The 25,824-nt window shown below is 45.7% G+C and overlaps 2 protein-coding genes and 1 long non-coding RNA gene across 12 annotated transcripts in view; 1 reads left to right on the top strand and 2 right to left on the bottom strand.

Annotated features, from left to right (window-relative positions):
* Positions 1–578: 578 nt before the first annotated feature.
* On the top strand, positions 579–20,033 carry Dusp14 (dual specificity phosphatase 14). Of its 2 annotated transcripts, none has more exons than XM_048366790.1 (3): positions 579–697; positions 16,216–16,276; positions 18,766–20,033. In XM_048366790.1, the coding sequence occupies exon 3, from the start codon at positions 18,857–18,859 to the stop codon at positions 19,451–19,453; it is 597 nt and encodes a 198-aa protein (XP_048222747.1). In that variant the 5' UTR covers positions 579–697; positions 16,216–16,276; positions 18,766–18,856; the 3' UTR covers positions 19,454–20,033. The 2 variants fall into 2 exon arrangements, with proteins under 2 accessions (XP_048222747.1, XP_048222748.1); XM_048366791.1 differs by lacking the exon at positions 579–697 and adding an exon at positions 2,047–2,291.
* Positions 20,034–21,639: 1,606 nt separating this feature from the next.
* Positions 21,640–23,378, bottom strand: LOC125366226. The gene is made up of 2 exons (XR_007213820.1): positions 22,095–23,378; positions 21,640–22,044 (listed from the first exon to the last, which is right to left on the bottom strand). It is a non-coding gene; the product is annotated as an uncharacterized LOC125366226 (long non-coding RNA).
* A 1,233-nt stretch (positions 23,379–24,611) lies between these two features.
* The window catches only part of Synrg (synergin gamma), a 73,339-nt gene continuing 72,126 nt past the window's right edge, over positions 24,612–25,824 (bottom strand). For all 9 annotated transcript variants that reach the window (XM_048366779.1, XM_048366781.1, XM_048366782.1 and 6 more), the window contains one exon: positions 24,612–25,294. In XM_048366779.1, coding sequence (XP_048222736.1) covers positions 25,163–25,294 — 132 coding nt within the window. In that variant the 3' untranslated portion in view covers positions 24,612–25,162. The remainder of the gene's footprint in view (positions 25,295–25,824) is intronic.

The following is a 25,824-nucleotide window of genomic DNA, read 5'->3' as shown; positions in this document are numbered from 1 at the left end:
TGGGGGCAGCGGTACGATGTTCTGGGAGCCGGAGAAGAGGGTCAGATCTTTCCCCTCTCGCGGCTGCTAGCATCTGCCCAGACCTGTCTAAGCAAAATTCAACCCGAAGCTGCCACGAGCCTCCCCCCGGCCCTAACCCCGGGGCTCCGCGCCTCCCGCCCGCTGGAGTGTGTGTGGAGGGGGCGGGAGGGGGTGCGGCGAACGGGCGGATTAGTCACTACCTGCGGCGCCGCACCTTTTCCATTCCTCGTGTTCTTGCCTTTAACTCTCTCATCTAGACACTGCCCCCGTGGCCGCCATCCCTGCACCGCTGCCTCCCAACTCGGCTGGGTCGGCGCCGAGGTCGAGGTGGGTGAAACGGGACAGCTGGCAGCCCGGGCCCGCCGGGCATCTCCGGGCGCCCGGGTCGCGCGGGCCCCGCCGCTGGCGGAGAGGACGTAGCGCGCACGCGCAGCGCCCCGCGCGGCTCCCGCCCCCGCCCTCGGCCTCCAGGACCCTCCGCCCCCGCCCCCGCCCCCGCCCCCGGGAGCGGACGGTGGGGCGCAGGGAGCGTGCGCGCGGCCGGCCCAGGGCGGGGCGGGGTGGAGAGGGAAGGGAAGGGGAGGAGAGCCGGCGCGGGGCGGCGCGCGGCGCCCCGTCCGCAGAAGCCCGGAGTGGTGCAGGAGTACGGAGCCCGGAGCCGCGCCGCGCCGCGCCGGTAGGGGGGGGCCCCCCACAGGCCAGGGTGGAGGAGTGCGGCCGACCGAGTGGGGGCTCCGGGGGCCCGGGAGGTCGGGGCGCCGGGACGCCCCCGCGCGACCCTGCGGTCTTGCAAACTTTGTGCAGGCGTCCGCACCTGCTCTGGAGCGGATCTGTTCCCTCTTCGGGTAGTGGGGAGCGGACGGGCCCGGCACGCTCCGCTGCCACCCCCACCCCCCCTTCAACTCTCTTAGGCGCCCTTCTTCTGCAGCCGAGCACGGGCCCGGGACCCCAGGGTCGCCGGCACCCGGCTCTGGGTCTGTCTTCGCCCCCGCCGAGGCTCCATCCGCCTCCTCACCCGCCGTCCGCGTCCACCCGCGGCTTTCCGCCCCGTATCCGGGCTCCCGGGGCTCGGGGGCAATCCATTCTACTCGACGTTAGGCTATGCGGAGTCTTCGACCTGAGCCTGGCCGGGCGGCAGCGGGTCGGTGCGTGAGGGGCGGACGCGCCTTGCTGGCTGCGGGGCCGCCGGAAAGTGCGTGGTGTAACTTGACTTCATTTCGGTAGACGTTACCGACGGCACCCGTCGGTGTCAGGGCAACATGGGCCTCCCGGAGGCAAAGGAATTTTCCTGTTCAGGGATTTCAAATCAAAACAACTTCAGCGTACTTTTTCCGCCAAGCAAGCCCTCAGGGCATTCGGGTGCGTGTGAACTCGTTCGCTTTTCACTCGCGTGCGTAGTGGACAGCCCGGGGGGGGGGGCGGGGGGGCTTTACTGCTTCAGATGTGGGGAGTGTATATGTGTGTGGGCGGGGGGGGGGGAGGTGGACAAGCGAGGAGCAAACTCCCCGATTGCTTACTGACCTTAAAGGAATAGTGGCCCAGAAGAGTGACCCCGAGTTTTCCTAGAATTCCTGGGAGATGCAAGGAGTGCGGGGAGACCTCTTCCCCGAGGTCGTTGAGAGCAATGAAAAGCCAGGAGAGAGAGGTCCCGGGGCGTGGGGTGGGGTGGGGGTGAGGGCCGCAGTCAGCCACACCACGCCGGGACTCTCAGCCTGCCAGCGAGTGGCGGCCCGGCGCGGTGCTCGGCTCTTCCCTGCGCATTTCTGGCTGGAGGGAAAGGAAGTTGAGCCGCCGTGTGCTAGGCAAAGTTGTGAGCGTGCTTCTGGAAGCTCCGCTCCGGAGCTGTCATTTGGTTAGTGTTTCTTGCAGACTCCTACCCCGCCCCCCTTCCGCGCGCGCCCCTCCTCCGTCCCGCTCCCAGCCCCCCGTGTCTCTCTCCTTCCTTGAGAAGCAAAACGAAGCACCCCCAGGGTGAACAACCACCGCTTCTTTCACCGGAGACACCTTAAGAATTCACATCAGGCTAGAATCCCCGGAGGAGGCAGGAAGGAGCCTTGCACAGGCGGCTTGACACATGCGCCCCATTCCTGCCTCCAGCTCTGACTCACCTTCTGACGCTTGGGGGAGGAGGAATAGCTGCTTGGTATTTTTGGCTTTCCCCCATAAAACCCAGAGACAGTTTCCTTCATCCTAACTCTTCCTCCCATCCGTGTGGAACGTGTTTGTGCTGAGGTCTCACCTGAAATCCTTTGAGATCGCGCTGACTGCAGGTATGATTTCTGAGGGACTACTTAATAGAATGGCACACACACATACATATATATGTATATGTGTGTGTATATATATATATATTTAAGGATTATTAAACTATGGGCCAGATAGGCTCCAGCTGGGGAATTGTTCGGTGATTTCCTTTGCAATTGGAATTTGGTTTTAAGGCAAGGTAGATTTTTAAAATATTGTTCTCCCACTATCATAAGAAATGCTTTAATCAATGTGTGTAAAAAAAATTAAAACTTTACTAATGAGGGTAAAGCCTTGTTTTGAGCATCTTCTTTTCAAAAGGTAGCTGTGTTGTTTATCAGTTTGTATCTTTAGACTTCAACATTTTCATCTCGATGGATTTGTACAGTGATTTTTTTAACTTAATTTGTTTACAAGTTGACTCGTGTTGTCTATAGAGATTTGATTTTCTGTTCAGAACAGGGAGCTTGCTTTTTAAGGACAACTGGTTGTAAGCTTTTATTAACCCTGATGGCATGATAGTATTTCTCAGGAAAACAGGCAAATAAATGACTCCTTAATAAACAACATCATGAGCCTAGGGTTATTCTCAGGTGCAAATGAAAACTTTCCCATTAAGAAAGGTCAAGGATTGGTGTATTTGGCTTTTTCTTTGCTTATAAGGAGGCATAGAAGGGAGTAGAAGGCATAGAAGGCTGGGCAAGTTGCTAAAGCAACGGCAGCCTGAGTATAAACTTACAGAGCTAACATTTAAGGTGGTAGCTTTATTATTTATGAAAGCTTTGCAGGGTAAGACAAAGAAAAGAAAGCAATGTGTTAGGTTCAGGTCTGCAGTTTCACGACATGGATAATTAGAACAATTTATGTCATCAGTATATAGATTTATAGAGAAGACATTGATTGAAGCCTTTACCAGGTGACTGGTTCTGTGTTGAATACCAGGGTAGTAGGCAAATAAGGTTCCTGGTCGTATGAGGCTGACAGAGAGGAAGTATGCTGAGCTGAATTATTGTCAAGATTCTGAACTCCTGGAAATCAGCATTGTGTTCGTCTAACCTTGTATATTATGACTTATAACATGAAGGAAAATGCATAAAACAAATAGATCGCAATGGATGATTTTAAAGAAAACACAAGGGTAACAAATCATCTTGTAGATAGAGAAGTATCTTTTCCACACCTCCCCCCCACCCATGGCAATCAGGAACTCCCCAGATTTTAATAGAAATAACTTTCTTCTTTTTCTCTCTATATTTTTTTCCCTTTTAATATAACCTAAACCTGCATGTTATTTCTTCTATTCTTTTGGGTCTTTTCTTTTTTGTCACTGTCACATAGGTACACAGTATCCTATCTGAATAGATGTATCTATGTTTGTTTAACTTCCTGCAGCGCTGTTCTTTTAGGATTTTCTGTGTTGTCACCTATAATTGTAGCTGGTTCATTTTTGCATGAGCATACCACAAATGATCCACCCGCTGTTGATGGACATTTGGGTTGATCTGGTCTGGAGCAATTATGAGCAATCCCGGGTCAGGCGTGCATAGCTTCGGCCTTACTAGTTGATGCATATCCCCAAAGTGGTTGTGCCAGTTTACATTCCTTCAGTGATGTCTGCCTCCTATTCATAAGCCACCGTATTTGCTGATTAACCACAGCATGCGTGGATATTTCTTAAATGAATAAATAGATGACAGCTAGAAAGTCTGGTCCTTGACTGATCAAGTATGGGTATATTTGTATTTCCTTTATATATGCTTTGGTTTAACATACTACCCAGATGCCAAAAATGGTTCCAAAATAGAATTCTTCCATTGATTTTTTGGGGGCTGGTGAATAGATACAGAAAAGGTAAATAAGCAAAAACGTAAGTGCTAGAAATCAAAGCATGAAGTACCTAGAAGTCTTGTCAAGGTTTTTTTTTTTTGCTAGTCCTGGGGCTTGGACTCAGGGCCTGAGCACTGTCCCTGGCTTCTTTTTGCTCAAGGCTAGCACTCTACCACTTGAGCCACAGCGCCACTTCTGGCTGTTTTCTGTATATGTGGTGCTGAGGAATCGAACCCAGGGCTTTGTGTATAGGAGGTGAGCACTCTTGCCACTAGGCCATGTCCCCAGCCCCTCTTGTCAAGGTTTTGACAAGGTTTTGACTCTCAGTGAATGCTTGCCTGTGTCCAGCCCGGCACAGCAGTGCAGTGGGGAGTTCAGGCCTACCTTCCTTAAAGGGCCCAGAGGACAGGACTCTCTCACACATACACACACAGTATGTGCGTGTGCATCTTTCCTAAGTGGTGGGAACACAGACCCTGGCTGTACTTCCTGTGTGGTTCCAAAATAACAGCAGCTTTTGTGCTACAAGTGACACTTTCACAATTGTGTGTATGTGTGTGCCAGTCTTGGGGCTTGAACTTTGGGCCTGGGCACTGTCCCTGAGCTTTTGTGTTCAAGGCTAATGCTCTACCAGTTTGAGACACAGTGCCGTTTCTGGCTTTTTTTGTTTGTTTTGTTTTTTGCATTCCTGGGGCTTTGACTAAGGGCCTGAACACCGTCCCTGGCTTCTTTTTGCTCAAGGCTGGCACTCTAACCTCTTGAGCCACACTGCCACTTCTGGTCTTTTCTATATATATGGTGCTGAGAAATCAAACCCAGGGCTTCATACATGCTAGGCAAGTACTCTACCACTAAGCCACATTCCCAGCCCCAATTTCTGGCAATTTGGTAGTTATTTGGAGATAAAGGTCTCATGGACTTTGCTGTCTGGGATGGCTTCGCAATCCTGAGATCTCAGCACTGTGAGTAGCTAGGATTATAGGCGTGAGTCACCAGTGCCTGGCACTTTTACAATTAAAATTTTATTTTGTTATAAAGGGGATGTATAAGAGGGTTACAGTTATGTAAGTCAGGTAAAAAGTACCTTTTTTTGGGTCAAAGTAATCCCTTCCCTCTCCCAGTTTTTCCCTCCCACCTCTACCTAGAAGCTGTATAGTTCATTTTCAACATAGTGTCTACTGCATTTCACTCTTAGTTTTTTGTTTTTTTCCAGTCCTAGGGCTTGAATTCGAGGCTTGGGTCCTGTCCCTGAGCTTCTTTTGCTCAAGGCTAGCACTCTACCACTTGAGTCACAGCACCATATCTGGTTTTCTCTGTTTGTGTAGTACTGAGGAATTGAACCTAGGGCTTCATGCGTGCTAGGCAAGCACTACCACTAAGCCACATTCCCAGCCCACTTTTACAGTTTTTATTTATTTATTTATTTATTTATTTATTTTTGCCAGTCCTGGGCTTTGGACTCAGGGCCTGAGCTGTCCCTGGCTTCTTTTTGCTCAAGGCTAGCACTCTACCTCTTGAGCCACAGCGCCACTTCTGGCCACTTTCTATATATGTGGTGCTGGGGAATTGAACCCAGGACTTCATGTATACGAGGCAAGCACTCTTGCCACTAGGCCATATTCCCAGCCCTTTTACAGTTTTTAATATGTCTTTCTCTGAATCTTCCTTCATATGTGGAAGTATGTGATACTGAGAACCCCACTTTCTGAGCACTCTGTAGTCTAGATTATCTCAATTGCTTGTATTTAGTTTTCCTAGCTGGATTTGAAGATAGTTACTCTATTTTTAGTCTTTAAATCAATCACAAATACTACTTTGCTTATTTTTTTTTCAAATTTTGTGTGTATCCGTGTGTGCGGTTCCTGTGACTTGAACTCTGGACCTGGGCACCGTCTCTGAGCGTTTTTTGCTCAAGCTAAGTTAGTGTTCTACCATTTGAGCCACAGCTTTACTTTCAGCTCTTTGGTGATTAATTGGAGATTAGAGTCTCATGGACTTTCCTGCCCAGGCTGGCTTTGGACTGTGATCCTCATATCTCAGCCTCCTGAGTAGCTAGGGTTATAAGTGTGAGCCAGTACTGTTCAGTTTTGTGTGTGTGTGCCAGCCGATACTGGAGCTTGAGTTTAAGGCCTGGGCACTGCCCCTTAGCTGTTGCCTTCAAGGAGCCACACCTCCACTTCAAACTTTTTGGTGTTTTAAAAAAAATAATAAATAAAGTTAATTCACTGATTAAAAAAAACTTTTTGGTGTTTGATTAAAGATACAAGTATCATGGAAAACATTTTATTTTTATTTTTTTTGCCAGTCCTGGGACTTGGACTCAGGGCCTGAGCGCTGTACCTGGCTTCCTTTTGCTCAAGGCTAGCACTCTACCACTTGAGCCACAGTGCCATTTCAGGCCTTTTCTGTTTATGATGCTGAGGAATCGAACCCAGGGCTTCATGCATGCTAGGCCAGCACTCTTACCACCAAGCCATATTCCCCCCCATGGAAAACATTTTAGAGTAATAGGACCAGCCATTTGATTTTAGTTTTCATGTGCTGTGAAGTAAAGCCATTTCATTTTTTTCAAAACTTTATTAAAGATGCTGAATATTAAAAAAAAAGAAAAGTGACTCATGTACTTTCCTGCGCAGGCTAGCTTTGAATCACCATTCTCAAATCTCAGCCTCCTGAGTAGCCAGATTATGAGCACAAGCCATTAACACCTGATTTAAAATCATAACTTTAAGAACTATATATGTATGTTAGAAGTTTCTAAGGAAAAATACTCATTGGAGGATTAAAAAGCATTCATGTCAGCCCCTTTCAATCAGTGTGATGGGGCAGAAATCTAGCACTAGCTGGCTCTCCAGTCAAGGCATTGAGCTGCTATTTGTGTGTACCCAGCCCACCAGGGCACTCACAATTCTTGCTCTCATAGAAAACCACTTCTCCACCTGTTTGCTCAGCTTTCCACTCCCTCTACCATCTAGGCATCTCAGTGGACAAAAGGGCTCTTGAATTTGGTAAGCAACTGCTGGGCTTGGTTCGGCTTTTGTTCCAGATAGCTATAGCATGAATAGTCAGTAGCAGGTTTTTCTGCATGTGGGCATGTACCAGGAAAATCTCTTTAACATAGAGACAGTGTGAAACCCCAGCCACCCTTCCCAGAAGAGCTAAGACTGGACCGTGAGCTTGCTAGAAGTTGTGGAAGCATAGGCACAAATAAAGTCAGGAAGAACATTGTCATCTACAAGAGTATACAGCTTTCAGCCAAAATATGGAAACAACCCAGATGCCCCTCCACAGATGAATGGATCCAAAAAATATGGTACCTATATACAATGGAATACTACATAGCGATTAGGAATGGTGAAATATTGTTATTCGCAGGGAAATGGTCAGAACTTGAACAAATAATGTTGAGCGAGACAAGCCTAGAACACAGAAAACAAAGGGGCATGATCTCCCTGATATATGACTGTTAAGAAGGGGTGACGGAGAGACAGTAGAGACCAGGTCTGTGAAACCAAAAACTGCTTGTCAAATGGTATTTCCCACAGGATTGGGGCAGCGACCCAACATTATGTAACTAAAACCAAACAACTACTCAACATATAAAGGTCAAAAATTGACCTCTCAGTGGAATATAGTAGCTCAAAAGCTATGTATGTACGTTCATATACGACTATTGTCGACATACTGTCTATTCTAGACATTACATTTAAAGACCTAGGCGAATTTTCTTTGGCGTAGGCCACGTGGCTACTGTATATGTTCTTGGTACATTGTGTATTGTATATATGTCTACCTGACCTAGGGAAGGGAAAGAAAAACAGGGTGTAAGATATCACAAGAAATGTACACACTGCCCTACTATGTAACTTTACCCTTTTTGCACAAGACCTTGTCAAAAAATTTGTGTTTGATTAATAAATAAATTACAAAAAAAAGAGTATACAGCTTTGAAACCATGATTTTTAGTTAAAAATGCTGCTAATGGGGGCTGGGAATATGGCCTAGTGGTAGAGTGCTTGCCTTGCATACATGAAGCCCTGGGTTTGATTCCTCAGCACCACATAAACAGAAAAAGCCAGAAGTGGTGCTGTGGCTCAGTTGACAGAGTGCTAGTCTCGAGCAAAAAACAGCTCAGGGACAATGCTCAGGCTCTGAGTTTAAGGCCCAGGACTGGCAAAAAAAATGCTGCTAATATAGCTTTTATCCCATACAGGTATTTTTGCCAGCTCTCTCACTAGATCCACTGGTGATTCTGAATGCCATCCATATAAAGGGCACCACCAGGCACAGGCCAGAGCCATTTGTAGGAGTTAATTTCCTTCTATTAAAAATGTTTACTTTTAGAGTTATGTGTGAGGTAGGAGCATCATGAGTTTTAAGGGCAGCCAGGCCTACATAGGAGATTCTGTCTCAAGTCTTTTTGGCTTAGTGCTTGGTGGTTCACGCCTGTAATCCTAGCTATACAGGAGGCTGAGGTCTGAGGATCCTAGTTTGAAGCCAACCCAGGCAGGAAAGTCTGTGGGACTCTACTTAAGTACCAAGAAAAGCCAGAAGTGGAGCTGTGGCTCAAGTGTTAGAGCAGTAGCCTTGAGCACAAACGCTCAGTGACAGCACCCAGGCCAAGTTCAAGCTCCATGACTGACCAAAAGAAAAGTATTCTCAGAGATTGAAATCCTATAGAAAATTGTAAAGAGCAATCTAACCAACACCATCACTCACCTCTTAAAATATTTGCTTATGGGCTAGGGTGTTGTACAAGTGGTTGAACTCTGAGTTCAAACCCAGTAGTGCCAGTATACGTGTCTGTGTGTGTGTGTGAGAGAGAATTTCTCTCTCATTTAAAGGAAATAAACATTATAAAGCTTAAGCTTCCTTCAACCCTCTCTCCTCCTACCTCCCTGCTTTTATAACCCCTCCCATGAATTTGATAAGTTTCCTTCCAGCCCACTGTATTTTAGTATCTGCTGTAGGTGACCCCACCCCCACCTCCTGTGTTGAGGTTTGAACTTGGGGCCTTGGGTTTGCTTGCCTGGCTGGTGCTGAGCCGCATGCGCCATGCCTTCAGCCCAGTGAGTGATGCATTTTTGATGAATGTCAGGAGAACATAAAAATCTCTACTGTCCTTTATTTTGCACTGTCATGTATTCCATATTTGGGAACAGAACTCTTTCCTGGCTAAAGGTTGGGCAACGGGATGGGAATGAAGTTGAACATCATTTAACATGGTGTTCTTTGCTCACAAAAAAATTCAAAGGCCCAGGGTGGTGTGCCCAAGCTTTTTTGCTAAGTCTAGCACTCAGCCACTTGATCCACAGCGCCACTTCTGGCTTATTTTTGGTGGTTAATTGGAGATAAGAGTCTCATGGGTTTTCTGGCTGGGCTGGCTTTGAACCACAGTTCTTAGATCCCAGCCTCCCTAGGATTATAGGTGGGAGCCACCAGCACCCAGCTCGTATTTAATTTTTACCAGTGTGCTAAGATTTTAAAGTATTTGTTTTATAGTCTGTTATGCAAATTGTTTTCTAGTTATCACTAGTGAAGTATAAATGGACTTTCGGACTTTTTTTTTTTTTTTTTTTGGTCAGTCCTGGGGCTTGGACTCAGGGCCTGAGCACTGTCCCTGGCTTCTTCTTGCTCAAGGCTAGCACTCTGCCACTTGAGCCACAGTGCCACTTCTGGCCATTTTCTGTATATGTGGTGCTGGGGAATCGAACCCAGGGCCTCATGTATACGAGGCAAGCACTCTTGCCACTAGGCCATATCCCCAGCCCAGGACTTTCGGACTTTTGCAGACACTTGTTGGTTTAGTTTTATCAGATTTTTTTTCACTCAATGACCATCCCCCTAATACTGGCAATTTAGAATTTTGAGAGATGAATGCCTAGCTTATAGATACAGTGCCGACTGACCTGCGTTCCTTGCTTCCTTTCTCTTTGCACCCTTTGTTTTCCCTAATGGAATGTGTGTCTCAGTCTTGTTTAGCTTGCAGGGCTGGAGCTCTGGTCCCAGAGGAGTTACTTGTTTTCTCTGTAGTCTGGGAAGCCTCTTTTACCTCTCTTTACCTCTGACTCCTCATCAGAGAACAGTGATGGCGGCGACTGATGCTGATTCCCCAGAGCCCAGAATGCCCCTGAGACAAGCAGGATGGGCCCTTGAATTTGCTTTAGGCAAGGCCCATGAGACAGAATGAGGCGCTTCTCACACTGATTCCTAAAGAGATCACTTGTTCAACTGCAGAACCTGCTCATGTGGATCTGTGACTCTGAGATTCTGCCTGTCAGGCTCCATGGGGGCATCAGTGGTTCTGCACTGAGGTCACACTTTTTTTTTTGGAGGGGGGAACCAGTACTGGGCCTTCAACTCAGGGCCTGAGCATTGTCCCTGGCTTCTTTTTGCTCAAGGCTAGCACTCTGCCACTTGAGCCACAGTGCCACTTCTGGCCGTTTTCTGTATATGTGGTGCTGGGGAATTGAACCCAAGGCCTCATGTATACGAGGCAGGCACTCTTGCCACTAGGCCATATTCCCAGCCCCCATCAGGAGACTTTAGATAAGATTCTCCCAAAGCTGGAATGCCAGCATATTTTGAATGCACTGGAGAAAAGGCACGTTCTACTTCTCTTCCTGCTGTGGTTTGAGTATGGCCTGAATACTGTGTCCCCCCCGCAAACACTCATGTGCTCATGATGTTTGGTTCCCGGTGTGGGGGAAAGGGTGATGTGATGGAACCTTTAAGAGATTGGGCCTACTTCCAGGTAACTGGGTCACCACAGTCCTTGCCCTCAGAAGGGATTAGGGATTAATGTTGGTGTTGGAGTGAATTCCTATCACTGTGAATTCTAAAGAGCAAGGCTGGCCCCTTCTGCCATGTGATTTTTTTTTTCCCCTCTTGCATGAACTCCTTCCAGGATGCCATCGCCATATGACACAGCCAGGAGGCCGTCAATAGAGGTTCAACTATAGCCTCCAAACTGGTAAACTGAATAAACCTTTTTTTTTTTTTTTGCAAGGGGGCAGGGTTGTGCTGGGATTGAACCCAGGGGCTTGTACATGCTATCCTTTGTACATGCTATCCTTTTTTCTTTATATAATAACTAGCTCAGATATTTCATTATAGCCAGAGAGAATGGACTTATATACCTCTTCAAGGAGCAACTAGGGTTGTGAACACTGTGTATTGATCTTCCTTTTCGCTTCCCTTCTGTGCCTTCTCTTTGCATTGCTTCAGGCCCCTCCGTGCTAGTTTTTCATGTTACTCAGTTGTCTTTGTATGTGTATTATGCATCATCTCTTTAAGATGATAAATTCCTAGCAATGTTATATTATTCGCCTTTGTATCCCAGTTGCAATTATTGTTGCAAAATGTAATTCCAAAATTTAGTGGTACAAAATACACATCTATATTGTATCCACAGATTACTATAAATCAGGAGTTTGGACCTCATGTAGTGGGGACAGTTTGTCTTTGCTTCACAATGGCTGAGCCTTCAAGTGAGAACGAGAATCACATTGAAGTCTTTTTGTTTTCATCAGGACCTTGGTTTGAACTCAAGTTGCTCAACTTGCTTGCTCATTTGGCACTCTACCACTTGTTGCTGTTTATTTTGGAGATGGAGTTTCTTGGGCTTTTCTGTCCTGGCTGACTTTGAACCATGAACCTCTGGATCTGAGCCTCTTGATTAGATAGGATTACAGGCATGGGCCACTGGCACCCAGCTCTACTGTGTGTCTCTGTGTTAATACATATCTAGTAAGGGGCTTGCCTGTCCCTGGGGGCCCCAGCTGGCCTCACTCACAGATGGACTGGGAGAATGTGTTAGCTCTGCTAGGCTATTTAGTTCTCTTATGGTAACTGAGTTCCAAGAATAAATCTCAAGAGAATGAGGTAGGGGCGTGAAACATGTTTGTAATAATCATCTCACCTCAAAGACATTTCTGTGGTTTTTGTTTTTGGTTGAAGTCACATAGGTTTCTCTCGGCCCAAGGGGAGTTGACATCAACTCTGACATTAGATGGGAGGAAGGTCGGGACTGTATTGTATGAACTTCTTGTGAGATGGGAAGATACTGTTGTGATCATCTTTAGCAAATACATTTTACCACCATCTGTAACACCAGTTGAGCATGGTGTGTGAAACATAGCAACTCAGTAATTCCTGCTGTGGGAATGAGTCGTAAGTCACCTGAGTACTGAGCTGTGTGAGACCCAAATTTCAAGTTATGATTACACCTGTGAGCAGATGACCCCACGGCATGGGACTGAATGCATACCTCCATCACGGTATTGCTACTCTCTTCTCCCTGAGCTACTCCTTCTGCTCTGACATGGAAGACTGATGGATTTAGTTTATGGAACTAAAGTTCTTTAGATCTGTAATCACTGCCTTGGTCATCTTCTCTTTTGTGCAGTGGCATATTCTCCAGTCCTCAGCTGGTTAATAATTTGCAACAGTAGGCTTTAGTTGGGCTCAGCAAAGGCTGTGTCAGTAAGCTGGTGTTCACATGTGGTTGGGGGTGTTGGCAGTTGTGTAGCAGCCATGTGTCACACCAGGGGTCACCCTGGGGAGCATTATCAGTTACTAAACGTGATGGAAAAGCAATCTTCTGACCTCCAAATGTGAGATGTAGCCTTACTTCATTTTATTTTTACATATTACTTAAGTTTGTATTTTATAGTGTTCTGCCAAAAATTCATTTTTTCCTTAATGGAAGTAGTAATTTTTTTTTTTTTTTTTTTGGCCAGTCCTGGGGCTTGGACTCAGGGCCTGAACACTGTCCCTGGCTTCTTTTTGCTCAAGGCTAGCACTCTGCCACTTGAGCCACAGCTCCACTTCTGGCTGTTTTTTTCTGTATATGTGGTGTTGGGGAATTGAACCCAGGGCCTCATGTATACGAGGCAAGCACTCTTGCCACTAGGCCATATCCCCAGCCCCTTATTTTGTAAGAGTGAATATTTTAACTTTCTTACCAATAGAACATTTATTTATTTATTGTCAGTCATGGGTTTTGATCCCAGGGCCTTGGGAACTGTCCCTGAGCTCTTTTGCTCAAGGCTAGCTCTCTACTATCTCTATTACTTGAGCCACAGTGCCACTTCTGGCTTTTTCTGAATATTTTATTGGAGATAAGACTCATGGATTTCCTGTCTGGGCTGGCATTGAACTGGGATCCTCAGATCTCAGCCTTTCGAGTAGCTAGGATTACAGGTAAGAGCTGCCGGTGCCTAGCTAGTTTGTTTTTAAGAACTAGATGCTGGGGCTGGGAATATGGCCTAGTGGTAAAGTGCTCGTCTTGTATACACGAAGCCCTAGGTTTGATTCCCCAGCACCACATATATAGAAAAAGCCAGAAGTGGCGCTGTGGCTCAAGTGGTAGAGTGCTAGCCTTGAGCAAAAAGAAGCCAGGGACAGTACTCAGGCCCTGAGTTCAAGCCCCAGGACTGGCAAAAAACCAAACCAAAACAAACAAACAAAAAGAACTAGATGCTTAGTAGCAAGGGGAAATGCAATTACAACCACTTTCTAAATATAGAAAAGTAACAGCATGGGGGGCTTTGTGTGTATCTTGACCCTGGAGTATGCCTAAAGCTAAGACAGACATCATTTTACCACCATCGTGGTGCCACAGAGGCCATTTTCTGCTTTTTCACAATGAAAAAAAAAGTTGTAGCACTCCACTCTTATAACTAATTCTAGTGGTTGCCACCAAGAAGGACAGAAGCCAGTCCCCATGACGGCACTGCGATGAGTCCTTCTTAGGCTGGAGTGGGACCTTTTCCTGCACAGCACGTGCAGGCTGGTGGTGGCAGAGTCCTGGACTTAGGGCAGTGAGGATATGCAGGGTGTAGCTAGGGCTGGAAGCCAGGGCACTGTGGGTCTTTTCCTGTTCACTTTGCCTTCTCCAGGTTGCCAGTCGTGCCACCCATTCTAAACCTGCCTCTTTCTCTGTGAAGGGCCCCAGAGGGCTGTCAGAGGCGCATCTGCAGTGACTGCCCAGCATGCTCTCTGGCAGAAGGTGTTTTTCTAAAGCTCACAAGCAGCTTTGGCATCATAAGTAGCTTTGCTGGCACGAGACGGTGGCAGCAGGGATGGCGCATTGTCTGTCTCTTAGATTCTGCCCTGAGGACTCGCAATCTGTTCTCCCTGCCGCTGCATAGTGCATGAGTCGTAACCCAAGCTTCCAGCCCTCCTCTGTGCAGCCTCGGTCCCTGGTGCAGCCCTTCCTGCCACAAATGAAAAGGCCAGGAGGTCCAGGGCCCCCAGCTCTGCAGGTGGGGGGTGGGCAGTGGCTTCCAACAGCAGGTACAAGGAGGAGCCGGTTCTAACTAGCAAACTACTTGGGACTTTGGTGGGCACATGGTGAGAAAGCCCCCGGCAGTATGAAGGCCTAATTTGATGACCAGGGGTCTGTTTTGGAAATGAGCAGGATTCTGCCAGGGTAAGATCAGGAGTGACAGGGGGACCGCGCTGTGCTGTAGGTTTTTTGTGTTTTGCCAGTCCTGGGGCTTGAACTCAGGGCCTGAGCACTGTTCCTGGCTTCTTTTTGCTCAAGGCTAGCACTCTACCTCTTGAGCCACAGCACCACTTCTGGCTTTTTCTGTGTATGTGGTGCTAAGGAATCGAACCTAGGGCTTCATGTATGCTAGGCAAGCACTCTACCACTCAGCCACATCCCAGCCCCTAAATTTTTCTTTGGAATTTTTGCTCCTTCTGTCTGAGCTTCCTGAGTGCTGAGATTATAGTCATACATGAACCACCTGGCTCTTTACAGTTTTAAAGTGTTAAACATGTCATAAGATTAACCAATGTGCTAGTCTATACAGAGGTCTGTGCACAAACATTTATAGCAGCTTTACTTATAATAGTCTTGAACGCAGTAAACTATAAGCAGCAATAAAAAAAAAAAAGAGTAAAGCACTGGTATGTCAACATCAGGGAGGAATGCTAGAATGAAAGAACCCAGATCATAGAATTGCAGGGTTCTATTTATATGAAAGTCCAGAAAGTACAAACTATGAGATATAGTCTAGATTAGTGGTTGCTTGGTGTAGGGGTAGAGGGATGGATTATAAAAGCGGGGGCTGGGGATATAGCCTAGTGGCAAGAGTGCCTGCCTCAGATACACGAGGCCCTAGGTTCGATTCCCCAGCGCCACATATACAGAAAACGGCCAGAAGCGGTGCTGTGGCTCAAGTGGCAGAGTGCTAGCCTTGAGCAAAAAGAAGCCAGGGACAGTGCTCAGGCCCTGAGTCCAAGGCCCAGGACTGGCCAAAAAAAAAAAAAAAAAAAAAAAAGCGCATGAGGAAATTTTGAGGGGTAGATGTTTCTGTTGAAGTCATGGTGTCTTACGTGTATATGTATGTCAAAACTCATCAAGTTATGTACTTGATCACTGTACACACACACACACACACACACACACACACACACACGTTTTATATGTTGGTAACCCTTCAAGAAAGCTGTAAATGAAGTGAAATTTAAGTGTGAAACTTACCAGGAAAGGCAGGGGACCCTGATAGGAAAGGAGCACTTCTTCAATAGTGCTCTCGGGTGATGAATATCTTACTACAGCTATGAATAAGAGGGCCAGCCTGAAGAAAATGAAATTTCCCATTGTCATCCTGAACACCAGCACTGTTTGTGGCTGGCATTGGTAGCTGCAGCCAGCCCTGCAGCTCTGCTTAGGAAGCTGTCCTCGGTGCTATACTGAAAGACCTTTCTCCTGGTCCCCTGTGAGCCGGAATCACATGGCTGTTCAGCAGGCTGCCATCCCACCTTGCTTAGCTCTTCTCACGGTGCCATCTGGCCCAGTTCCTCATACTCCTGAGCCGACTGAGTGCCAAGAAGTTTTGTTACCTGGCAGGCCCAGTGAGCATTCTGCAGGGCCTCCCATCTCATCTATGTGTGTGCACTCTGAATCACCACCTCTCAAAAATCGTACATTTTATTAATGCCAAAACTGTACTATACGTTTGTGCGCCATGGGTTATGTTATTAACAAAGAACTGGTAGTAGGGCACTCCAAGTGTACATCAGAAATACTGAGCAGACACACTCCATGTCACAGAGGAATCCTTTGCGCCTCCTTGCTGACCGTGTTCTTGCCTCCTTGTCTTTCTGCAGATCTGATTTTTATTCACTGGAAACAGCACTGTTCACCTAGGACTTCCTGAATCCAGCATTGGTGAGTAGCAACAACCCTACCTCCAAGCCCTCCCTCACCCCCTTACAAGGGTTTGAACTTAAGGCCTTGCATTCACTTAGTTTGCATATATACTAGGCTGAAACTACCACTTGAGCCACACTTCCAGCACAGCTTTTTGCTGGTTATTTTGGAGATGGAGTCTTACAGATCTTTCTGCCTGGTTTAGCTTCAAGTTCTGAGCCTCCTGAGTAGCTAGGATTCCACCAGTGCCTGGCCTGGGGATGTTCTTATCTGACTACAAATCATCTCAGGCTTATGGTACCAATTATTTATTTTATTTTATTTTATTTTATTTTATTTTATTTTGCCAGTCCTGGAGCTTGGACTTAGGGCCTGAGCACTGTCCCTGGCTTCTTTTTGCTCAAGGCTAGCACTCTACCACTTGAGCCACAGCACCAGTTCCGGCTTTTTCTATATATGTGGTGCTGAGGAATTGAACCCAGGGCTTCATGTATATGAGGCGAGTACTTTACCACTAGGCCATATTCCTAGCCCCTGTGGTACCAATTATGCAAAATACATTTCCCAGTGCAAACAGACTAGAGGCACTGGGATCTCACAGCAAGAAAACCAGTAGGAAACAATTTCTTTTTATGTGTGTGTGTGCATAAGCCCAGGCTGGCCTCATGCTTTACCTTCCAAGTGCTAGGTCTACTGGTGTGCTGCATTATGCTCACTTCAATATTTTCCTTTTCTATGGATATATATATATATATATATACATATATATATATACAAATACAAATATAGGGAAAAATAGACTTGGAATTAGACTGATTTTAATTCCAACATAAATCTGGACCCAGTGGAATTCATTTGGGAGCTTAGAGAGGGAAGAGGGGAAGGTAAAGTTCCCATTTAGCCCTATCTGGGGTCAAGTCAGGCAGAATGCCCATTTAAACTCAGCAGTGAACATGAGATCATGTCCTTTTCAGGGCTGGAAGTGGAGCTAAGTGGCAGAGTACTTACCTAGCATGCTTGAGGTCATAGGTTCAATCTCAAAAACAAACATGATGACCATGACTTTCAAATCCCCGGGCATTATTTCCACAGAAATGCCACAGTGCCCAGATTCAACAGGACTTCCAGTGTTCATATTACAGAAGAAATAGCCCTTTGTTACTTAAGGCACCTAAGGTGACCTGGCTTTTCTGCAGTTCATCCAATTCAGTTTCTTTCTTGTCCATAAAGACAGTTCATTGAGTGAGTCACCTAATATGAGATCTTTTTTTGTCATCTTGTAAGGCCTCCATGTTTGGAATTAGGTTTATGAAAATATAGCCATTGTAGCCATAGGAGTAGGTGACTGGTACATGAAGGCACGGCTGTATATATGGAATGGAAATTTCTGCTCTCTGGCTGAGCTGTGGTTCAGTGGTAGAGCATGTGATCAAGTAGGTGTGAAAAAAAAATTCTGATCCCTTCCCAATCAGCAGAAACACTCCTGGCTGAGAATAGGATCCTGATTCTTTTCTTTTTTGCAGTCCTGGGGCTTGAACTCAGGGCCTGGGCACTGTCCATGAGCTTCTTTTGCTCAGTGCTACATCCAGCCTTTTCTGTGTATGTGGTACTGAGGAATTGAACCCAGGGCTTCATGCATGCCGGGAAAACACTCTACCACTAAGCCACATTCCCAGCCCCTTCTGAAAGATTCTTTAGGAACCATTTAACCTTTTTTTTTTCTTTTGATAGTACTGGGGTTTGAACTCTGTGCTTGTTAAGCAGGCACTCTACCACTTGAGCCAGGTGTCTAGCCCTGTTGTTGTTACTTTTCAAATAGGGTTTTGGCTTTTGGCCAAAAGCTGGCCTTACTGTTTATGCCTCACATCGCTGGGATGGCAGGCACCCTCTGACACACTTAGCTTTTAATTGGCTGAGATTGGGGCTGTGAACTTTTTGCCTTGAACTACAATCTTGCTAGCCTCACAAGTACCTATGATCATAGGCATGAGCCAGTGTGCCTGGCTTGTCTTTTTTTTTTTTGGCCAGTCCTGGGCTTGGACTCAGGGCCTGAGCACTGTCCCTGACTTCTTTTTGCTCAAGGCTAGCACTCTGCCACTTGAGCCACAGCGCCACTTCTGGCCATTTTCTGTATATGTGGTGCTGGGGAATTGAACCCAGGGCCTCATGTATACGAGGCAAGCACTCTTGCCACTAGGCCATATCCCCAGCCCCCTGGCTTGTCTTTTTAACTTGTCTGAAAATGAGATGACTGTTTCACTTATTTTTTTAAACAATCACCAGGAGTTGAGTTTGACATTGATTTTTACATATCACATTGTAGGCTACTTTTCCTGTTAATCAATAGAAAATGCCTTGTCAACATCCTTGAAAGACTGCACCCTGTTACAGAGAATAGCATCGCTAATCCTCTTCCTTCCTTCCTTCCCAAGCACTGCAAAGGGTTGTGCTCCATCATTAATTAGCATTTCATGTGCTGTGCTGACAGATACCGTTGTACCTTGCAGGAAGGAGGCTGCAGGTTTGGATTCCCTGGTGGACAATAAAACTCTGTCTGGTCTTGCCCCTGATGATGCAAGTGTGACCACTGCCATCTTCATGAGCTCCAGAGGTCACAGCACGCTTCCACGGACTCTCATGGCCCCTCGGATGATTTCCGAGGGAGACATAGGAGGCATTGCTCAAATCACTTCCTCCCTCTTCTTGGGCAGAGGCAGTGTGGCCTCCAACCGGCACCTCCTCCAGGCTCGTGGCATCACCTGCATCGTGAATGCTACCATCGAGATCCCCAACTTCAACTGGCCCCAGTTTGAATATGTCAAAGTGCCTCTGGCTGACATCCCTCATGCCCCCATTAGACTGTACTTTGACACAGTGGCCGACAAGATCCACAGTGTGAGCAGGAAGCATGGCGCTACCTTGGTGCACTGTGCTGCAGGGGTGAGCCGCTCGGCCACTCTCTGCATTGCTTACCTGATGAAATTCCACAATGTGTGCCTGCTGGAGGCATACAACTGGGTGAAAGCCCGAAGGCCTGTCATCAGGCCCAATGTAGGCTTCTGGAGGCAGCTGATAGACTACGAGTGCCAGCTCTTTGGGAAGTCGACAGTGAAGATGGTGCAGACACCTTATGGCGTGGTTCCAGACGTTTACGAGAAGGAGTCCCGACACCTGATGCCTTACTGGGGGATGTAATACCGCCGAGGCCCACAGCGGCAGCCCCTGTGCAGTACCAGCATCTGCTACGCACTGTCTGCTCCTTTCATCTATTCAAGTGGTTTACTTCTGGTTCTCCCTCAAGTGTTTTTACACTGAGTGCTCAAATTTAAGAGATAAAGAGGGGAATAAGGGGATTCATCTTAGTAACATTTTTAAAACTGGCATTTTGAAATCGTGTTTATGAAAAATCTCGAACTGGCTTTTAATCATTTTTAACAATTTAAACAGTTTACTAAACTGGTTCTGCTTTATTTTGATGTCCTTGCCTTTGGCAACATGGCAGGTGCAGGAGCAGCACAGTGCAGAATTCTCCCTGGATGGGCTTTGCCCAGGGTGCCCACCAAACATACTTCGTTGGGGAAAACTGATAGAGAGCTTCTCTCTTGGATTAACCCTACCTTTCCTTTCCTATTATTTAGTGATTCTGTAACTTAAATATACTTTTATCATTTAGTTGATAAGTAATTATAATGAAATCTGCTGCAAAAACTCCTGAAATCAATGCCCCAGAATCATATGAGCATTATTTTTAATAAATATATCTGCTTAACATAGAGCCTTTCCTAGTAATGTCAGGGTGTGTTTGTGCATGTGTGCTGCTGTTGAAAGAAAGGTGCTTCCCAATTGCTGTGCTAAACACTGCTTAAAACAAGCATCCGGCCAAATCACATCAGTGTCTGACATCCTTGCTGGAGGACAGACATGCAGTGTCTGCTTTGATCAGTACTATTTCCAGTTTCCTCTTGGTAAGTGCAATGCACCAAAATATCCATCTCCTATCAAACAAATCAATTTTTAGCAAAAGGCATGTCTCTGTGGACCATTAATATACAAAAGTTATCTAAATCAAAGCTTGGCCTAAATGATAAGCAAATGACAATGGCTCCCCCTTTAACTTTGGTGGAAATGTCACCCAGTTCCTTGTTCCTGGCTAATCTGTCAGCACAACTCACCAAGGATGAGCTGACCAGGTGGATTCATAGCTACATGAGAGCCACCTGAACCCTACAGCACACACAGCTGCTGCTACAGCAGACTCACGTATGCCATAACTTATTCATCTAAGAATGTTCTAGCTTTTTTTTTTTTGCTTGTCCTGAGGCTTGAACTCTGGGCCTTGGCACTGTCCCTGAGCTCATTGCTAAAGGCTAGCACTCTACCACTTGAGCCACAGAGCCACTTCTGGCTTTTTCTGTTTATGTGGTGCTGAGAAATTGAACCTAGGGCTTCATGCATGCAAGGCAAGCACTCTACCACTAGGCCATATTCCCAGTCTGGCTTTTTCTGGAGATAAGAACTTCAAGGACTTTCTTGCCTGGGCTGGCTTTAAACCTTAATCCTTAGATTTCAGCCTACTGAGTAGCTAAGATTACAGGTGTGAGCCACCAATGCTGGCTGTTCTAGCTTTTTGAGACAATATCACAATACTCACCTAAATTTTATCTTCCAGATCTTGTTTGGTCTATGGCAGTGGTCCTGCCTTTTGTAAATTCTAAACAAATTCCACCTTTTCTTGTATACCATTCACCCACTCTTATAAAGATGTGCCATTATTAACTAAATAGAAGAACCAAACATTCAAAATTAGTCCATGATTGAAATACAATGAACAAAGACAAAGCAATGAGGGGATATGGGGGCCTTTTCAGCACTAAGTCCAACTTCAGGTCCAGTCCTTGGATCACGAGCCCCAAAGCAATCACTGTCCCATAGGAAGGAAGTACCTGGTGACAGACATTTAGAAAGTAAGGAACATTTTCCTGTAGAAATCCTGTCACACAATAGTATTGGAATGTTAACTAAGTGTTCCTGGCGCTTGGGAAGTCTAACTCCCACGTGTCCTGGCTTTTTTTCATCCTAGTGTCTTACATCTATGTAAAACCTTACCCTGTCAAAAACAAGACCAAAAGTATATAGTAGCATGGCATTCTCTTATACTTGCTTTTTACATTAGAGAAGTTTAACAGTTAATGTCACTACAAGCACTCACAATCTTTTACAGTCAAGATTTATAATGTCTCACCAGGGCAACTAGGGAGCTGTTTGTTCAGCTGTACACACAAGGAAGAGCCACACCATCTTTTAAGCCTCACTCACTCAAGCTAATACAGGCAAAGCCACAAAATGACCAGCTGTCACACAACACTGTATTTACATCAGTGTAAATGGAGAAAACTTTATTATGCTGATGCTTAAAGTATTTGCAACGTGGCATATTTCTCCCAGAGCTGTTTCATTAAGTTCCTTCTTCAGCTGGACTTTGGAAGGAGAGGACTTGTCAGTGTAACTATTTGGTGTATATTCTTCCAACCGAGTCATAGAAACACAGAAACTTGCCTGCATACTGATGCATGCTGAAATAGTCTACAGCAAGCTACAACGCTTCCCTCTGAGCAGCAAGTGCCTTTGAAAATGTCACTTTATTAGCTCTTCACAAAAGAAGCTGTTTGACCCAGGTGTGGAGGGGAATTTTCACAGTGGCTCCCAGTACAAAGCAAGCATTTCACATTTCTGTAACATACAAACCCTAAAGTTTTTCAGGAACATACTAATAGGAAAGTAGATAACTTTAATTGAATTGAAAAAATTAAAAATTCAAACAAAATATGTATTACACCTAACATTAAAATAACTTTAAAATATGCAGTCCATATGGAATGCTATGAGATGAGAAAAACCATAGATAATATCCTAGTATACCTTAGATGTGTGCTAGCTCAAGCATGTTCAGACAAAAATTACATGCTAACCCATAGAAATCTAAAAAGTAAAACACAATACCCCCAAAAAGAAAAGTGCTTATTAATCGCCATTCAAACAGTAGGGTGAAGCTGCCTGACACAATCCACAGGATGGGAATAAGTAACCTTGGTTACAGTTTCCAAGGACACTGTCCTCTTGGCTAACAAGAGAAGAGCTAACGTGAAGCCGAGAGCTGGGTTGAGTCATTTCAGTGAGTGCATGCAAAGACAACCAGCTTTGTGGTATGTCATCTCCAATCCTCATTGGAGGCATCTAATTAAACATGTCAAGTATTACACACATTCAAAGTAGTAGATGCTTTTCATAGCAAAAGGTTTTTACTTGATGGCTACTGAATTTTCCTCTGGCAACAATCAAGGTGTGACTAAGCCTATCATACTCGGTAGGGGCATCTACAATAATGAGGAATGTTATCCAATACATTCTGGAAGAAAATCTTAAGAGTGGAGGCTAATCTAGTAAACAGATGCTTTAAATTATAATAAAAAATGACTGCCTATACCATTTCACAAAATACTTCAGCAATATAAGTCCTATCAAACTGGAAATGATGCTTCTTGCTAAGATGGATTTCATTCTTTGCTTCTATGAGGGAATTTACATAGCCGAAGCTGGTTGTTATTCTGGTGCCATGGTAGGCACCAGATTGAGCCTGTTAATAACTGGCCCACTCATTCCACTAGCCCTGTGCATGGAAAAGCCTCTCAGTGGCAATCAGACAGCGGTCTCAGTCATTACTAGCTAGAGGTGATGCCATCTGGAGCAAATAAACATCTGACCAATGCTTCACTGTACATCCTGGTGTACAGCAAGTTAAGGCAAAGGCCATGCCAACAGTTGTGTAAAACAGTCTCCACTTTTCTTAGAGATAATAGATAGTAGATAGGACAGAATAGCACAGAAGTCTCCCAAGTTGTTTTGTCTTGGAAGGGGAAAGTAACATAAAAGCAGTAGTTACAGACAAAAGCAACCTTGTCAGTTTATGAACAGAGACTAGGTCTATGTCAGAGACTTTAAGTCACATACTCAACTAAAGCACTCAATATTGCAAAGAGCGAGAAGTGGAGCTGTGGACAAGTGGTATAGCACTAGTCTTTTGTTGGTGGTGGTGGTCATGAGGCTTGAACTCTGGGCCTGAGTGCTAGCCCTGAGTTCTTCAGCTCAAGGCTAGCACTCTACCACTCTAAATCACAGTACCATTCCAATTTTCTGATGGTTAATTGGAGATAAGAGTCTCATGGACTTTCCTGCCTGGGCCGGCTTTGAACCACAATCCTCAGGTCTCAGCCTTCTGAGTAGCTAGGATTATAGGTGTGAGCCACTGGGGCCTGGTAGCACTAGTCTTGAGTGAAAAAGTTAAGCGAGAGTCAAGGCTCTGCTGGATGCTGGTGGCACACACCTATAATCCTAGTTACTCAAGAAGCTGAGAGCTGAGGATCATGGTTCAAAGCCAGACTCAAAGCCAGCTGGGGCAGGAAAACTCTGTGAAACTCTTACCTACAATTAACTATCAGAAAACCAGAAGTGGTGCTGTGGCTCAAAATGGTGGAGCACTAGCCTTGAGCAAAAAGAGCTCACTCAGGGACAGCACCCAGACCCCAAGTTCAAGCCTCATGACTGACAAAAAAAAAAAGAGCACAAGGCTCTGAGTTTTTAGTTCCAGTACTGACATTTTGGTTCTAGTAATGGCATATGTGGACATGTCCATGCATGCACACACAGACACACACACATGTACACATACCCCCTTAGATAAAGCACATGAGTAACAGCATCTCTTAACCACTTGGCTTTTGGTTTCCTGATTTTATGCATTCAGTTTAAATGGCAAAGAAAATTCCTACATCAGAAAAAAAAAAATGAGACTTTTCCTTCCAGTGCTATTGCTGAACAATGTCAAGTATCTATCATTAATAGGCACACATCTAGGCCGGGAGCTCCGGCTTTTCCACCTGAGTTCATTTCCACATCTCTCATGGGTACTGCAAAGGCCAGCAGTCCCAGATTGTACCATCATTCTTGGAAGCTTGGAGAGAGGCCACTGCAAAGACTTCATTCTACAGCCTTTCCCCATCTTATGTGGAAAAATGCCATGCTTTGTACCAGTCCTTGTAGGGTAGAGGCAAGGGAGGTTTTCAGTGGAGGCTCCAAAGGGGTTCCAGCTACTCTGACACACAGCTTTAAGTGGCTATTCTACAAAGGACGTTGTTCACTGCCCAGAGGCCCAGGGGCATCATGGGACAGTCTTGATAGCTGTCACTTTCAGGAATGAAGACAAAGAGCAGAGGTTTAATGGTGGCAGCAGATAGTAGAGGTGCCCTCACTGCCTGTCACTGTACTGTGGAAGTCAGGTTTTTTAACAAGGCAAAGCATCATTTTAATCACCATTTCCCCTTTTATTCATTTCAAACATACTCAGTGAAATGCAGAGAAACTCATTCTACTTCACAGGACTTAAGACTCCAGATATAAATAAGCACCAGCTCCAAACACTCTTGCCAAATTGCAGTCCTCCAGAAAGAATCTATTTTTCTTCAAATGTCAATTCTTCACAGTCTCAAAACTGCAGCAGCAAATTATTCCTTAAAACTGGTCCACATTTTAAAGCTTAAGAGAGCTAGAGCTGGGAAAGTCCTGAAAAGAAAACAAGCCTAGAAAGAATTGAACAAACTTTGATGCTACCTGCAGTTTGGGCAGGACAGCTTCACTTCAAATCCCGAAGATGCAGTGGGATTGGAGGGTCACCAACACAGCACGGTTTCTTCCTGCTCCAACCTCCAGGGGAATTCTTCATGCAGACTTACGGAAGTTATCTTCATGGTCCTTGTATTCTGTTTATCAGTCCCTGTCAGTCACCAACAAAGGGTGTGACAGAAAAGAAAACTGAAGATAAAACAAGCTGGTGCCTCACAGAGGAGCTTTTCAGAGCAAATCAGGCAGGATGAGGCCAGGAGGCTTTGGCTCAACACAGTTGATCCAGAAGTTGGCACAGCTGGCGTGATATTGGTGCCCTCCATAGGCCAGCTTGAAACTGTCTGTTTCTGAGTTGAAAGCCTGCCAGAAATAGACAGAGATGTGGGGCAAATCAGGCCTTTTCTGAATCTAAGAGCTTGTCAGCAACCAACATGTAACACCTCTCCAGGTATCACAGAGGCTGAGCCCTGCATGGCACACACACAAAAGCTGAGCAGGTAGCTATAGAAATTCAAGTGAGAAAGTTTTCACTGCTAATTAAAGGTATGTAAAAATGATTACCACACAACCTACTTCCAGCAAAAGGTGGCCAAATCTTTCATAGAAAAGGCAGAGGAGATGGTGGGGAGAAAAAGAGAGATTATGATATGGAATACTAAAATAGTCAGGAGGTCAGAAATGGTGGTGCATGTCTGCAATCCCAACTACTCAGGGGGCAGAGATCAGGAAGACTTCAGACTTATGCAGCTGGAAGTCAGCCTGGGCAAACAAGTTAGCAAGACCCCCATATCTCAACCAATAGTTCAAAGGTGGGTTTCACATTTGTATTCTCACCTAAGCATGAAATGTAGGAAAGAGGTTTGTAAATCAGGCCAACTCAAGCAAAAGGG

Source organism: Perognathus longimembris, chromosome 17, assembly GCF_023159225.1.
Source record: "Perognathus longimembris pacificus isolate PPM17 chromosome 17, ASM2315922v1, whole genome shotgun sequence".
NCBI lineage: Eukaryota > Metazoa > Chordata > Mammalia > Rodentia > Heteromyidae > Perognathus > Perognathus longimembris.
The sequence above is the reverse complement of the archived record's forward strand: the minus strand, read 5'-3'. Positions and strand labels throughout refer to the sequence as shown.